This window comes from Oryctolagus cuniculus, chromosome 11 (assembly GCF_051225735.1).
Source record: "Oryctolagus cuniculus isolate XC-2025 breed Fujian yellow rabbit chromosome 11, ASM5122573v1, whole genome shotgun sequence".
Taxonomy (NCBI): Eukaryota; Metazoa; Chordata; class Mammalia; order Lagomorpha; family Leporidae; genus Oryctolagus; species Oryctolagus cuniculus.
Window position 1 is genome coordinate 40,140,035 of NC_142877.1, and position 13,820 is coordinate 40,153,854.

At 36.7% G+C, this 13,820-nt stretch overlaps 1 protein-coding gene across 4 annotated transcripts in view; it reads left to right on the forward strand.

Moving 5' to 3' along the window:
- MACROD2 (mono-ADP ribosylhydrolase 2) overlaps positions 1 to 13,820 on the forward strand; it is a 2,169,899-nt gene that overhangs the window by 1,285,673 nt on the left and 870,406 nt on the right. For all 4 annotated transcript variants that reach the window (XM_051846213.3, XM_051846214.3, XM_008256366.5 and 1 more), the window contains one exon: positions 5,384 to 5,505. In XM_051846213.3, the coding sequence (XP_051702173.2) occupies positions 5,384 to 5,505 (122 nt within the window). The remainder of the gene's footprint in view (positions 1 to 5,383; positions 5,506 to 13,820) is intronic.

The window sequence follows — 13,820 nt, forward strand, 5'->3', positions numbered from 1 at the left end:
GTTCCAATCTTGTGGTGAGGAGGGAGCTGTAAAGGAAGGCTGATGGCAAACACACACATGCAATCACAACACCAGCCTGTGTCCTCGCACTGACCTCTCTGCACACTTCAGCCCAGCCAGGAGTTTGCGTTTGTAGAATTACCCTTGCAGTGAGGACTAACATTCATTCATTTTCACCCATTACATAGAATTTTTAAAGCCTATTTTCCAAACCCTCACATCTTAATAAAGCACTGGTTTTGCATCTCTGTGAAAAGGCTGCAAATTGTAGCCATCTCTTCAACCAGAACAAAGATCTTATTATCATCTTCCTTGAAAAAGTCATATTGTCTATTTGGACCGCCACCTCCTTTCACCCCTGCTATTGAAGGGGTAGAAATACCATGCATTTGACTCACTTCCTTCTGGGATGTGTTCTCTTTCTCTTTGAGTTCATTCTAAAATGATGGAATTTTATGGATAATTCTGCTTCCCACAGTCCCTCTGAGACCCCTCTCTGTTGGAAATAACACTATTGTGATGCAGATGCCCCAATACCCTATGGAATCTCAGACTCTATAAATGGCTGACCACAGGATATCCCCTTTACATGAATTTCAATCTGTGTTATTAAAAATGAATACATATAAGGGTCCAGTTTGAAACAGGACACAGTCACATCAACAAAGTCAATCGTAAAGAGATCTTTGGCAGAAAAGAGAGCTGATTTCAAAAAAAAATAAAGCTCATAATAAGCTTTGCCCCTTCCTTTTTTTTTTTTAATAAAGAAGAAGGCATTTTGGTAGAAATTGATCAGATAATATTTCAAAAATTGAGCTTAGAACTTCACAATTTTGACGTTAATAAATATTACACAAAGCATTGTCAGCACACAATATCTAAAACATGGCAACATTTTCGCATCCTCATCTAAAAATGGGATCCATCTTCAAACTGAACTGCATGTATTGCATTCAAACTTTAACAATACTTTTTGTGTGCCTTTATCGGTTTCAAAATGCTAAGTGTTATTTAGCTGTTGTATATTTAATCTTAGACATAGATGTGTTATTTAGAGAACCAGGGGTTCTCAAAGGGGTAAACCAAAAAGTTCTTTGTGGGGGAGAAAAATTAAGGGTCAACTCACAGACCCCAAGGAAACTGGATTAGAAACTAACATTGTAAATGCTAATTTATCTCAAATCCCTGCAAATAATTGGATGGCTATAGTATTCCTGGATACAGGAAGAAATCCGTCATGCAGCTGAAGACGTGTATGAGAGAATAACCAAACTTAGAAACATGCTGCAGGGTGATATCTGAAGTGCATTGTAACAGATGTCTGCTGCAGATGGAAAAAGAACATATTATGGACAATTGTTTCTTGAAATACAATAAAAACAAGCTTTAAAAATGTGTATGAAAACATTGACCTATATGCAAAGAAAAGGCAGCATTTACTTTGTAATGCTATCAGGTGGTAATTCAATTTCCTGTTAACTGAACTTCAAGTATTCTGTTTCAGGTCATAGATCAGTGGTGCTTATCATATAAATTGGCCAATAAGATTTGCAAATAGTACCTTTAGTGCTTGGTTTTGCAGTTGTCTCTCCAGAAAAGAAAATCAATTTAATTCCATGCATTGGTCTTCTCCTTAAAATTCATGCAATATGAATATGATTGACAGGACATGGCATCATTATGCAGTCTGTTAGATGGACCGATTATGCTTATGAATACAAGAGTGGAGTGAATGAAAGCAACATGTAATTGATTCTACACTTGGTCTGACTGTTCATTAACTGAATGTAGCACAGTCACTTCTCAAATGGAAAAACGATGAGAGGAACCTATATGTGCTCTCTCATTTGTTTTAAAATTCATTATGCTAATGTTTTCTCAGAATGGTTTTGCCATATTTGTTTTGCTGATGATAAGTCTGATTGAATCTTTGTAAATAATTCTGCAGCTTTCAATATTTATTTGGCATTCCAATCACACATTTTTCAACTTACATTTTTGGAAATGAAAGTGAACTCTCTCCTCTCCCCTGTGCCCCTCTGGATAAAACCTTCTATCCCCTCCTCTGTTTCTGAGGAGTTCAGACTAATTTCCCTTGATAAACACAGATGCAGGAGTGCAAGGTGGTGCTAGAGCTTCAAAACAAAAGAGCTGACTTATCCACTGATTCACTTCATAAATAGATGTGCAAAAACATGTCTGCCATTTGTCTTACCCCACTGTGATCTGATGAAGAACAAAAGACCCTACCATCGCATTTTCCATACCTCTTCAAGAGTTGCATCTGAAATGTTGATTAAATATACAGATTGTGTTGCTGTTTTCTTGGCTTTTCTGAGTAGTGGAAGAAGAGATTTCAAAGCATGGTGGCACTTTTCCTCTTTTGAATGTGGTACTGCACCCTGGAAATAATATCACTTTTACTGGTTTCAGGAAGTTATGATGCTGATCCAGTTCCTGGCAATTAAAGGCAACAGAAGCAATAACTGGCTATCATTGCTTTCTTTGTGCCAAAGATCCCTTGTATACTGTGGTTGCTGCTTATGCCAGTGTTGTTAATAATAATAGCTACCATTTCTTCAACCTTTTTATGTACCAGGCATTGCATGTAACACTCCTATTTATATTATCTGCCCTGATTTTTACATGCCCCATGAAAAACCCCATTTGCAAGATAAAGCATTTCCATGGAGTTTGCAAGAATACACTTCACATGTATACTCAGATGTCCACTATGAAGAAGCTATTGTGCAAAAAAAAAAAAAAAAAAAAAAAAAAAGAAGCTATTGTGCTTAGCAAAATGTAAATTAATAGGAAACATAATTGAAATTATGATAGATGCTTGTCTAAAACATTTTCTTAATCAATGGATTTTGAAACTACTATTGTGAAAAACTAATCTATGATAATGAAAAAAATCTTTTTATTCAAAGTTTGTGAGTCACTAAAACATGTTTGAAGCCTCCTTCAATTGCCCAGACAATGTCATTCTGTACTCCAGCCATCTCCACTATAAAGTTAAATATTAATGATGCCACACAGCACAAAAAAGACCACAGGATCATCCAGTAGCTGATTTGGTTTATACATAAGGATTTTGGTGGTGACCAATGAAGTGATTGCTTCATCTGGAGCCCTTGATTTCTCAGGGGTGGAACAGTATTTAGAAGTCAGGTCTCCTGTCTGAATTTTAGAACAGAAAAGAGCTCAATGTAGGGTAGTTACTCGTAAGTACTATACACAATTAAAGTAGTGAGGGAAATTTCCTTTCAAGCTTCGTATTGATTCACCTCCAGCTTTGAAGATTTGAAAGGTCATCACATTGCTCAATAATAACACTTGATCTTGAATGCTGAAAATTTAATATAGAGCCTAAGATGCAGAGATCAATATTTGATGTGGAGGAGTCTCAGTTATTGGCTGTTTATCCCCAGACCTCAAAGTGAAATGAAGAAATGAATAAGTGCAAGAAATAATTTTTCATAAATTCCTTTTAAGGTATGTAGATGATGGCTAAAAAAAAGCAAAGAAAATTTTAAAAAATTATGTCATTATTTCCTGTTCTTTTATTCCCACCCATTCTTTCTATTGATGCCTTATAGCTTTCTCTTTGCTTATCTCAAGTAGGCCCATCTTTTATGACCACAGATAAAGGCACTTTTTGTTGATTTTCTTCATTCACAAACTAGGGGAACCATGATCATGCCCTGTTGCTTCTCTATATGTTAAGGAATACAGAAGGAATGGGAGAAAGAGAAAAAAACACAGACTACTCCTTCCACAGTGGGAATGAGGGTGCCAGAATTGTCCTGAACATTTCCCAAAGACTGATTTATGGAAACTTAGTCCCATGAGGTACTCTGATAAACACAGGTTTTTAACAATCAAGTGTAGTTAGGAAATGCTGTGAGCCCTTGTATACCTCTCCTGGAAACTCGACACTCATTGTAGCACACTAAATACCCGAGGAAGTCCTTATCCTAAGGTAACTGGATTGACGTAACCAGATTGAGTCATGCCCTCCCTTTATCCTCTACTTCTATATTGTATCAGTTCTTACTTGAAAGCTGGACTTAATTGTGGAGTAAAATGTGCATGAACACACTAGAAATGGATTTATGCCTCTTTTGATCAAACATATTTGTCTTAAATATGGTCTGACAAGGGTTTAAATGCTGTATGAGAATTAATCATTGAAACCAATGCTTTGAGGACTTTTCTCAAATATCAAATAGTAGTGTCAACATTTAACAGGCAATCAACAAAGACTTCCTTTAGTGATGTATTTGCTGTTATTAAATTTCATGTGCAATTTTAAACTGTGCCATTTTTTTTTGTAAAATACTCTTATTTTTTGTTATTGTAGTTGAAATTAAGTAGTACTGATTAGTCAAAGCAAATGATTTAATTTTATTATGATATTTCAATGATATTTGGTTGAATTTATCATGATCAAAGTTGAGTTGTTATAACTTACATTAATAAAATGGAAATTAATCCAACCCAGAGATAAGACTGGGAAGCAAAAGTTAAAGGCATTTTCAAGTCATTTGGATTAAAATTTGGGTTGTTTCTTCTAATTTTTGTTGACTTTAAAATGAGGACAATCTTATTTTGCTGTTTCGGAATTCAAAGGTTTATATATGTGCAAAGAATAAAAGAGCACACCATGATTGGTTTTATATACAAAAAAACAAAATTGTGTGTTTTTCAACATAAATAGAGATGAGAAATTTTAATACATAGAAAGTAGCTAATTAGCTGTCAACTTATTAACATGGGGATGAACTGTTACTTTTAACATTCGTCATGTAAGAGAGGATTTTTAATGTGCACATTAAAATTGGCAGAAATATTTTGAAATCATCCCTCTTAGAGTTATTACTGATTGTTATAAATTCTCTTGACATTTTTTTCAGAAACATGTTCTTCTTTATTATGCACAATGCTTGAAACTTGTTTTATTTATAAATAAAGTCATGTCTAGCATCAGTTCTTCTTTCCCATGTCAATCCAGATGCTCATCTTGTGCAGGCAATTATTTCTGGGTTTATTTCCCACCAAGGATTTGTCTTTTTCCAGGGTGCCCATTATGCACATATTATAACTATAATCTGTCTGAGTTAGATCTGACCAATAATGATGGAGCAATTCGCTGGTAGGGAATTCTTTTTCACAATTACCACCTTCCTGGGAAATTGCCTGCATTAGGAGGCTGTGCTATACAAAATCTTTTAGCAGGGAAACATTTATATCATCAATATTTCTTAACTTGCTTGTCTCCAGACTCCAACACAAATACCTAAAATAAATACAGCACCAATTATGTGAAAAGTGAAAAATGTCTTGCTTATCCTATTTTTCCTTCTTTTTTAACTTACAGATGTCATCCATACTGTAGGACCAATAGCCAGAGGGCATATTAATGGTTCCCACAAGGAAGACCTTGCAAATTGCTATAAATCATCTCTGAAGCTGGTGAAAGAAAACAACATCCGATCAGTTGTAAGTACTTTCATGTTCCAAATTACTGATTCTTTTTTAGCCTTTATGGTTTGGAAATCAATCTTGTCCACAAAGAAGCAGTAAACCATTTCCAAAATATCTAACGAAAGTCTAAGGATCCTAGTAAATTATGTAGCCTATTTTGTTGTGTACCTCAAATATTTTCTGAATTGTCATGGTGTTCCAGGATTTAAAATTAAAGAATCATAGAATTGGAGTCATCTCATGTACTTTTTTCTTTTCATTTTGCCATTTAGTTTTTTGGAAAAAGGCAAATATTATGGTGGCCAATAGATTTAAAGAAGAAAAATAGCAAGTTCTGAGTTTATTATAATATTGCACAATTATTACTTTCTGCTGGTATGTTTATGCATTTTAGAGCTCAATTTAATCTCTATTTACATTGTGAATGTGTGTATACAACACACACACACAAATATATGTCTTTTGGAATGGCTCATTTTGCAGAAATTTATTCCATGTGTATCTATTAACCCAAAAGTTGTTACTCTTAGGTTTATTTTATTCTTCAACTTACATTCTCTAGCTGGGTATGCCACATGCCTTCTAAGTTTTATTAGTTTAGACAGAGTTCATAAAATGTGGCTCTAATCTGTTTCCTCACAAGTAGGCTAACATGAAAGGAATTCTCTTCTGGCTGGATTTGGAGGGTATTTATCCACCTGTTTTTCTTTTGTAGCGTGCCCTACCTTTATTGCATTGCAGTTATCCTAGGAAAATAAAATTTTGAGAGTAGTGGATTGTAAATATCAAATAATAAGTTAAATTGGCTGGAATCCCCTCCCCTCCCCCAAGTTTTCCCCCTATACAGTTTATAACTTTGTTGAAATTGTAGGGTAGAAAGATAATTAAATACTTGACTTCCTAGCAGACTGAATAGATGACGATTCCTTGGGAATTCAAAAAATGGTAGTTTTATTATTTGCACAAAGGAACATTGAGAATCAGACATATTTAGATAACACTGGATGATTGCTATGCTTTTCATGCATCATTATAATCATGAAGTGCTGTTTTCATTGCAACATGGATGAGTTTGCCTGAAATAAGAAAAAAAAAGCTTTTGCAAGTCAAGTTCACAACCATTTTAATATTTGCATAATTATTAACAGAGCTGGGTGTTTCATTTCATTCTTTGATTTTTTAAAAGTTTCTATTTGCAAATCGTTAATATGTAAGATCCTATTCTTGTCTTAGAGGAAAAAGCTGAAGTTCAAATAGAGTTGAGCAAAGTAAACTGTGAAGCCAGTTGGTTAATTTTGTTCTCTATAGGAAAATAAGGAAAATCGAAACAGGTGTACACATTCAGGGAATAATTAAAATTTTGTCAATATGGCTTATTGATTTAAAAAGGCAAAGGGTTGAAGTGCTTGGAAAATGGATGTGTATAGGAGTTTCCAACTTGGAAAATGTGGATTTTGAGACCTGAAGAGAATTTGCTAATGAGTTCAATGGCATCTCTAATGATTTATTTTTAAAAGGCCAGGTAACAAAAGCAGATACCCACTGGAAAAAGTGTACAAACAGCACTTGCCCTTTTCATCAGGAAATAAGCACCCCCAATTATGATGATCTTAAAACAATCTTATCTGTTGTTAGTGCTATTTTCTGCCATCAGATAAGGAGTAGAAGAATTATAGACTAAGCTAACTTTTATCAAATACTCTATTCATCTTGGTTAGGTCTCCTTTTAACATGTTTGATGATGATTCCAAAGGGTCACTTATATGCTATTTGAATACAATTAGCAGATAGTGCTGAACTGTATTCATTTCAATATTAATAAATAAAAAATAGATAGAAAATATATAAGAACTAAGAAAAAAATGGCCAGCTAAATTAATCGCTGTTATTTCATAATTCGCTGGAGTGGCCATCAAGTGTCGTCTCTTATTCATGAGAGTCAAAAATCTCTTTGCTTTTTTTTCCCCCTTGTTTCCTCTATTATTTCCTTGTTTCCCTGTATCCCTTTCTTTGAAGGAGGAGATGAAGATTTCTGTTTTATACAGTGAATCATGTTCTTGACCACTATTAAATAAGTAATAATGCTAATGACATAAAGAGTTGATTTGGGGGGGGATTGGATATTCTTAGAAATATGATTATGAGTGGAGATATATTTTCTGGTACAGGTTTAAACTTCTACATTTATTGTAACATCACAATAGATGGGTAGGGTGGGTGGTTGATACAAAAAAAAAAACTGCTAATGAAGATGAAAATTAACTTGACCCAATCTGTATGTATGTGCAAGAAAATTTCTCATAAAGTCTTTGACCAGAGTGCCTTAGTGTTTGCCTTCATGCTTTGTGATTTGGCAATTTAATAGATGGATATCATTTTACTTTGAAATATGTTCTAGACACAGAGACACAGACCTCTGGATATTTGCTGCATTATTTATTGATGTTTTTAAACCAGAACAAATTATTATAAAGTATGCAATTAATACATTTATTTAAGCAATTAAAACTAGAGCTAATGTTACTAATGCTATCTTATTTGTAATCATTAATAGCATAATTGATAATACTACTAAGTTATTTCTATGTTGACCATAGCACAGAGCACTACATAGAATTTTATTGTTCAGTAGATGCATTAAATTAAATTATATTCTGTCACCATCTATAACTGTTTTAAATGTATAGTCTAAATTTAACCTAAATATATTCTCTTATTAATATGGCTTCTCCTCCCTGCACTGTTTAACATCAAACTACAAAAAGTGAGTGCAGAATAAATAGTTAAATTGGGTAGCAGATATGTAAGAAAATAGCTGGAAGGTAATATGACAAATACCATAATGCAGGTGCATTAGTTTTTTGGTGTAGATCAACTGTACTGTTTTGTAGCTACAAATAACCTTACAATGCCAGTGACCCAATTTCAGAATCCCTAGCTTATGGACAGTCCTTCACATTGTACCCATACAACTTGGACCTCACAACTTCCTCAGTAAAGAACAGAGAATTTGCAAAATCATGCATGAACATTTAGTTGCCTCTGTGTAGAAGGGACACATCATTTCTGCTTCCATTTCATTGGCTAAATCCATTCAGGTAGTCCTACTTAAGTGCTAGGGAGATGCCCACGAATAAGTTAAATGTTTGATAAACACCCCTGGGGCCAGCACCGTGGCTCACTTGGTTAATACTCCGCCTGCAGGGGCAGCATCCCATATGGGCACCGGGTTCTAGTCCCGGTTGCTCCTCTTCCAGTCCAGCTCTCTGCTGTGGCCCGGGAAGGCAGTGGAGGATGGCCCAAGTGCTTGGGCCCTACACCTGCATGGGAGGCCAGGAAAAAGCACCTGGCTCCTGGCTTCAGATCGATGCAGTGCCGGCCATTGCGGCCATTTGGGGAGTGAACCATCGGAAGGAAGACCTTTCTCTCTGTCTCTCTCTCTCACTGTCTCTAACTCTACCTGTCAAATAAATTAAAAAATACAAAAAAAGATAAATACCGCTTTTCTGTCAAAGTTAAATCAAAGGGTTTTGGGGATGATGAAAGACAGCACAAGATACAGGTTTTTAGTCTAATTTTTCTAAAGGAATAGGCCCTTCAGGTTTTTACTGGAAATGTAATGGACATTTATTTAATAAATACTAATAAGACCTTCCAAGATGTGATTAGCTGTCATCTAACACATGAGGATATAGTGATTGCCTTTGGCCGTATAATTTATCTGCATCTCATAACCATCAGATGAGTAAATATCCGAGATCATATGTTCATTGTATGATGTGAGAATATTCTGCAAGTTTTTTTTTCCATTACTTTTAAGCATCTTCCCACAGATGCCTGAAACTCTGTAATTCATTAGTAATGGATAATGGCCAGGCATTATTCCTTCATTGTGATTTCCCTTTAAAATGCAAATACTCCTGAGATCAGTAGATAATTAATTTCATAGTACCTTAATATGAAGGAATTTATCAAATTACTTTTCGCTTCTGAGCAGGGTAATTTAGAAGATGATAAAAGTACTGAGCTCTCCTCAGCCTAGGGGAGGAGAATTGGAAGAGGGTCTGAAGGGAGGTAGAGAGAAGCAGAAAACAGAGTAGATTATAGATAAATTTCAATTACCTCTCAGTTGTGCTAGAGGGAAAACATTTTTTAAACAAATGGGAGGGAAATGTTACAGTCACTCATAATTATCTAGAAAGGAAAGTAGAGATTTGGGTTCTGAATATGTTGTTGATAAAATTTTTCATAAAATTTTATGAAAAATTACTGTTTCTTTTATTAATTTAGAAAAATTTCCCAACATATTTTGCTCCTTTATCCATCCTTTGTGATTTTTTTTCTAATATCTACTTGCATGTTTGATTTAAGTAACGAAAGACAAGAAAAATTAGCTAATAAATCTAATGTTTCTTTTTGCATTGGCATTTCTCTTCTATTAATGACTATTTGACACAGCCTTATTTTTATCTGGGATTATTTTTTCTTCAAGACTTATTTATTTATTTGTAAAGCAGAGTGAAATAGGGTGGGAGAGACAGAGATGGAGAAAGAGAGAGAGAGGAAGAGATCTTCTATCTGCTGTTTCACTCCCCAAATGCCTGTAACAGCCAGGGCAGGCTGAAGCTGAAGTTAGGAGCCAGGAACTTCATTTGGGTTTCCCATGTGGGTGGCAGTAACCCAAGAACTAGGGCCATCATCTACTGTGTCCCACGCACATTAATAGGAAGCTGAATTGGAAATAGAGACAGGACATGATCTTAGGAACTCCAGTATGGATGCCAGCATACCAAGCAGTGGCTTCATCTTCTGTGTCACAATGCCTGCCCACAGGGACTGTTTTAATTGAGCATTTTAATCAAGATTCTCCTTCCAGTTTTACCATAAAGGAAAAAAAAATATGGACCCATCTATTGTGCTATCCAAACTTAGTTTGTGCTATTTTCATTTTTTAAAAAGATATATTTATTTATTTGAAAATCAGAGTAACACAGAGGGATAAGGAGAGGCGGTGAGAGTGAGAAAGGTCTTCCAAGTGCTGGTTCACTCCCCAGTTGGCTGTAATGGCCGGAGCTGTGCCAATCTAAAACCAGAAGCCAGAGCTCCCTCTGAGTCTCTCACGTGAGTGCAGGGGTCCAAGGACTTGGGCCATCTTCCACTGCTTTCCCAAGCCATAACAGAGAGCTGGATTGGAAGTGGAGCAGCCAGGACTCAAACCAGGGCCCATATGAGATGCCAGCACCACAAGTGGTGGTTTTACCTGCTATGCCACAGCATAAGCCCCACAATTTTCATTTTTTAAAAAGATTTAAAAGATTTATTTATTTGAAAGTCAGAGTTACACACAGAGAGAAGGAGAGGCAGAGAGAGAGAGAGAGAGAGAGAAAGAGAGAGAGAGAGAGAGAGAGAGAATCTTCCATCCTTTCCATCCGCTGGTTCACTCCCCAGTTGGCCACAAGGGCAGGAACTGCACTGATCTGAAGCCAGGAGCCAGGAGCTTCCTCTGGGTCTCCCTTGTGGATGCAAGGTCCCAAGGACTTGGGCCATCCTCCACTGCTTTCTCAGGTCACAGCAGAGAGCTGGATCAGGCGAAGAGCAGGCGGGACTTGAACCGATGCCCACACGGGATGCTGGCACTGCATGTGGTGGCCTTAACCTCTACGCCACAGCGCCAGCACCTTCCATAAGTTTTGATATGCTGTATTGTCTCCAGAATTTTTTTTATTTCTCTTTTGACTTCTTTTATGACCTACTGTTCATTCAGGAGCATGTTGTTCAGCCTCCATGTCTTTGCATGTGATCTAGATTCCTGAGTTGTTGACTTCCAGCTTCATTCCATTGTGGTTGGAGAAGATGCATGGTATGAATTTGATTTTTTTGGATTTGCTGAGACTTGCTTTATGGCTTAGCATATGATCTAATTTAGAGAAAGTTCCATGCACTCATGAGAAGAATGTGTTCTGCCATTGTGGGGTGAAAAGTTCTGTAGATATCCATTAAGTCTATTTGGTCTATAGTGTCAATTAACTGTTGTTTCTTTGCCGATTTTCTGTCTGGTTGATCTGGCCATTGCTGAAAGTGGGGTATTGAGACCCCCATTACTATATTGTATTGGAGTCTGTATCTCCCTTTAGATACATTAACATTTCTGTTAAATTTCCAGGTGCCCTGTAATTATAATTGTAATTAGTTATGTCTTCCTGTTGAATTGATCTTTTCATCATTACATAGTGCCCTTCTTTGTCTCTTTTAGCAGTTTTTATGCTAACGTCTATTTTGTCTGATATTAGGCTGGCGACACTAGCTTTTCATTGGTTTCTGTTAGCATGGAATACCTTTTTCCATCCTTTCACTTTCAGTCTGTGTCTATCTTTGTTGGTGAGATGTGTTTCTTGTAGGCAGCAAATAGATGGGTTTTATATTTTAATCCATTCAGCCAGTCTGTATCTTTAAACTGGAGAATTGAGGCCATTTACATTTAAGATGACTATTGATAAGTAAGGACTTGGCCCTGACATTTTTCCATAAATATCCCTATTGTTTACTTTGAATTTCTTTTGTACTTTTACTGAGAGATTTTCTGCCTTCTCATTCTTTCATAATGATGGCTATCTTTCTGTGTTTCTGTGTGTAGCACATCCTAAAGCATTTTTGTAAGGCTACACGAGTGGTGACAAATTATTTCAATTTCTGTTTGTTATGGAAGGTCTTTATTTCACCTTGATTCATAAATGAGAGCTTTGCAGGGTACAGTATTCTAGGTTGACTCTTTTTTTCTTAAGACTTGGAGTATATCTAGCATTTCTCTTCTAATCAATAGGGTTTCTGATGAGAAGTCAGCTGTGAGTCTAATTGGAGTTCCTCTGAAAGTAATCTAGTGTTTCTCTAGTGCACATTTTAGAATCTTTTATTTATGTTCTTCTGTGGAAAGTTTGACTATATTGTGTCATGGTAAAGATCCTTTCTGGTCATGTCTGTTAGGAGTTCTATGTGCTTCCTCTTTTTAGACCTCCCTTTCTTTGTCCAAATTGTGGAAGTTTTCTGTAATTATTTCACTAAATAGGCCTGCTAGTCCATTCTGTTTCCACAATTTCAGGATCTCCTGAAACTTGTACATTGGGTCATTTGATAGTATCCCATAAATCTCCAAAACTTTTTAAAATTTTCTATTTTCTTCTTGTTATTTTTGATCTGAATGTTGTGGGGAGCAACTGAGACTAGCCTAAGTTACTGGAATTAAGACCTATTCTATGCATCTGCTTTCCCACGATATAGTGCTGGGGAGGAGTAAACTTCTACGCAGCTGCCTCTCACCAACTTGACAAACTGTGGGAGCTGATCCTGCTCCTGATTGGAGGAGAGCAGCGTGCTCAGCGTGTGGATAGCAGAGTTGGGATTGGTGGAAGAGGACTATAAAGGAGGAGAGAGACAACATGCACCAGGAACATCTATCTGAAGGAACACCTGAGGAACATCTGAGCAGCCCCCGAGAGAGCCGGCCGGCGGTGTGCTGCTCCCCCGCGGAAGTGGGGAAAGTGGCAGGGGGAACCACCCTTCCACGGAGGTGGAAGGGACGGTAGCCAACCCGGGAAGAACCAGCAGCAAACCCGGGGAGGGCCGAGCAGACGGAAGAACAGCGCAGGGTCCTGTGTTGCTCCTCCACGAAGAGGGGGAGCGACAGAATGTAATATTTCCAAATTTTGTCTTCTAGTTTGGATATTCTTTCTTCTGCCTCATAAAGTCTGTTTTTAAGGCTTTCCACCTATTTTTATTCTTCATTTGTAATATTTCATTTTGATTTCTCTCTAAAATCTCAATTTCATGGGAAGAATTTCATTTATATCATGTAGGGCTTTCTTTAGTTCATGGATTTGCTCCTAAATGCTTTTGAGTGATCCTTTCATTAAATTTTTGAATTCCATTTCCAGCATTTCCTAAATCTCTTAATTTTCCCATTCTAATACTGAAATGTTTTGTGTTCCTTTGGATTCATGAGGTAAGGGGCAGTCATGGTATCTTCCTTATTCTTGTTGAATTTGTGTTCAGGCATTTGTGGGGTTGGTTTTTGTTTCTTTCCTCTGATGGCTTTTATCTTTGAGCTATGCCTCTGTGGCTTAGTGGAATATTTGCACTTTCAGTAAATACCAAGAGGTGTGTTGTGGGTATGGCCAGGAAGCTGTGGTCAGTGTTCCAGAAGGGGATGAATATCCAAAGTAACACCCAAGTTGGGCATGGTACAGCTCAATACCCAGCTTCACCCTACACCTTCTCACGTAACCACCAAGTCCCCACAGTCTCAGCACTGAAAGCTCCCACAGTCACTGAGTATA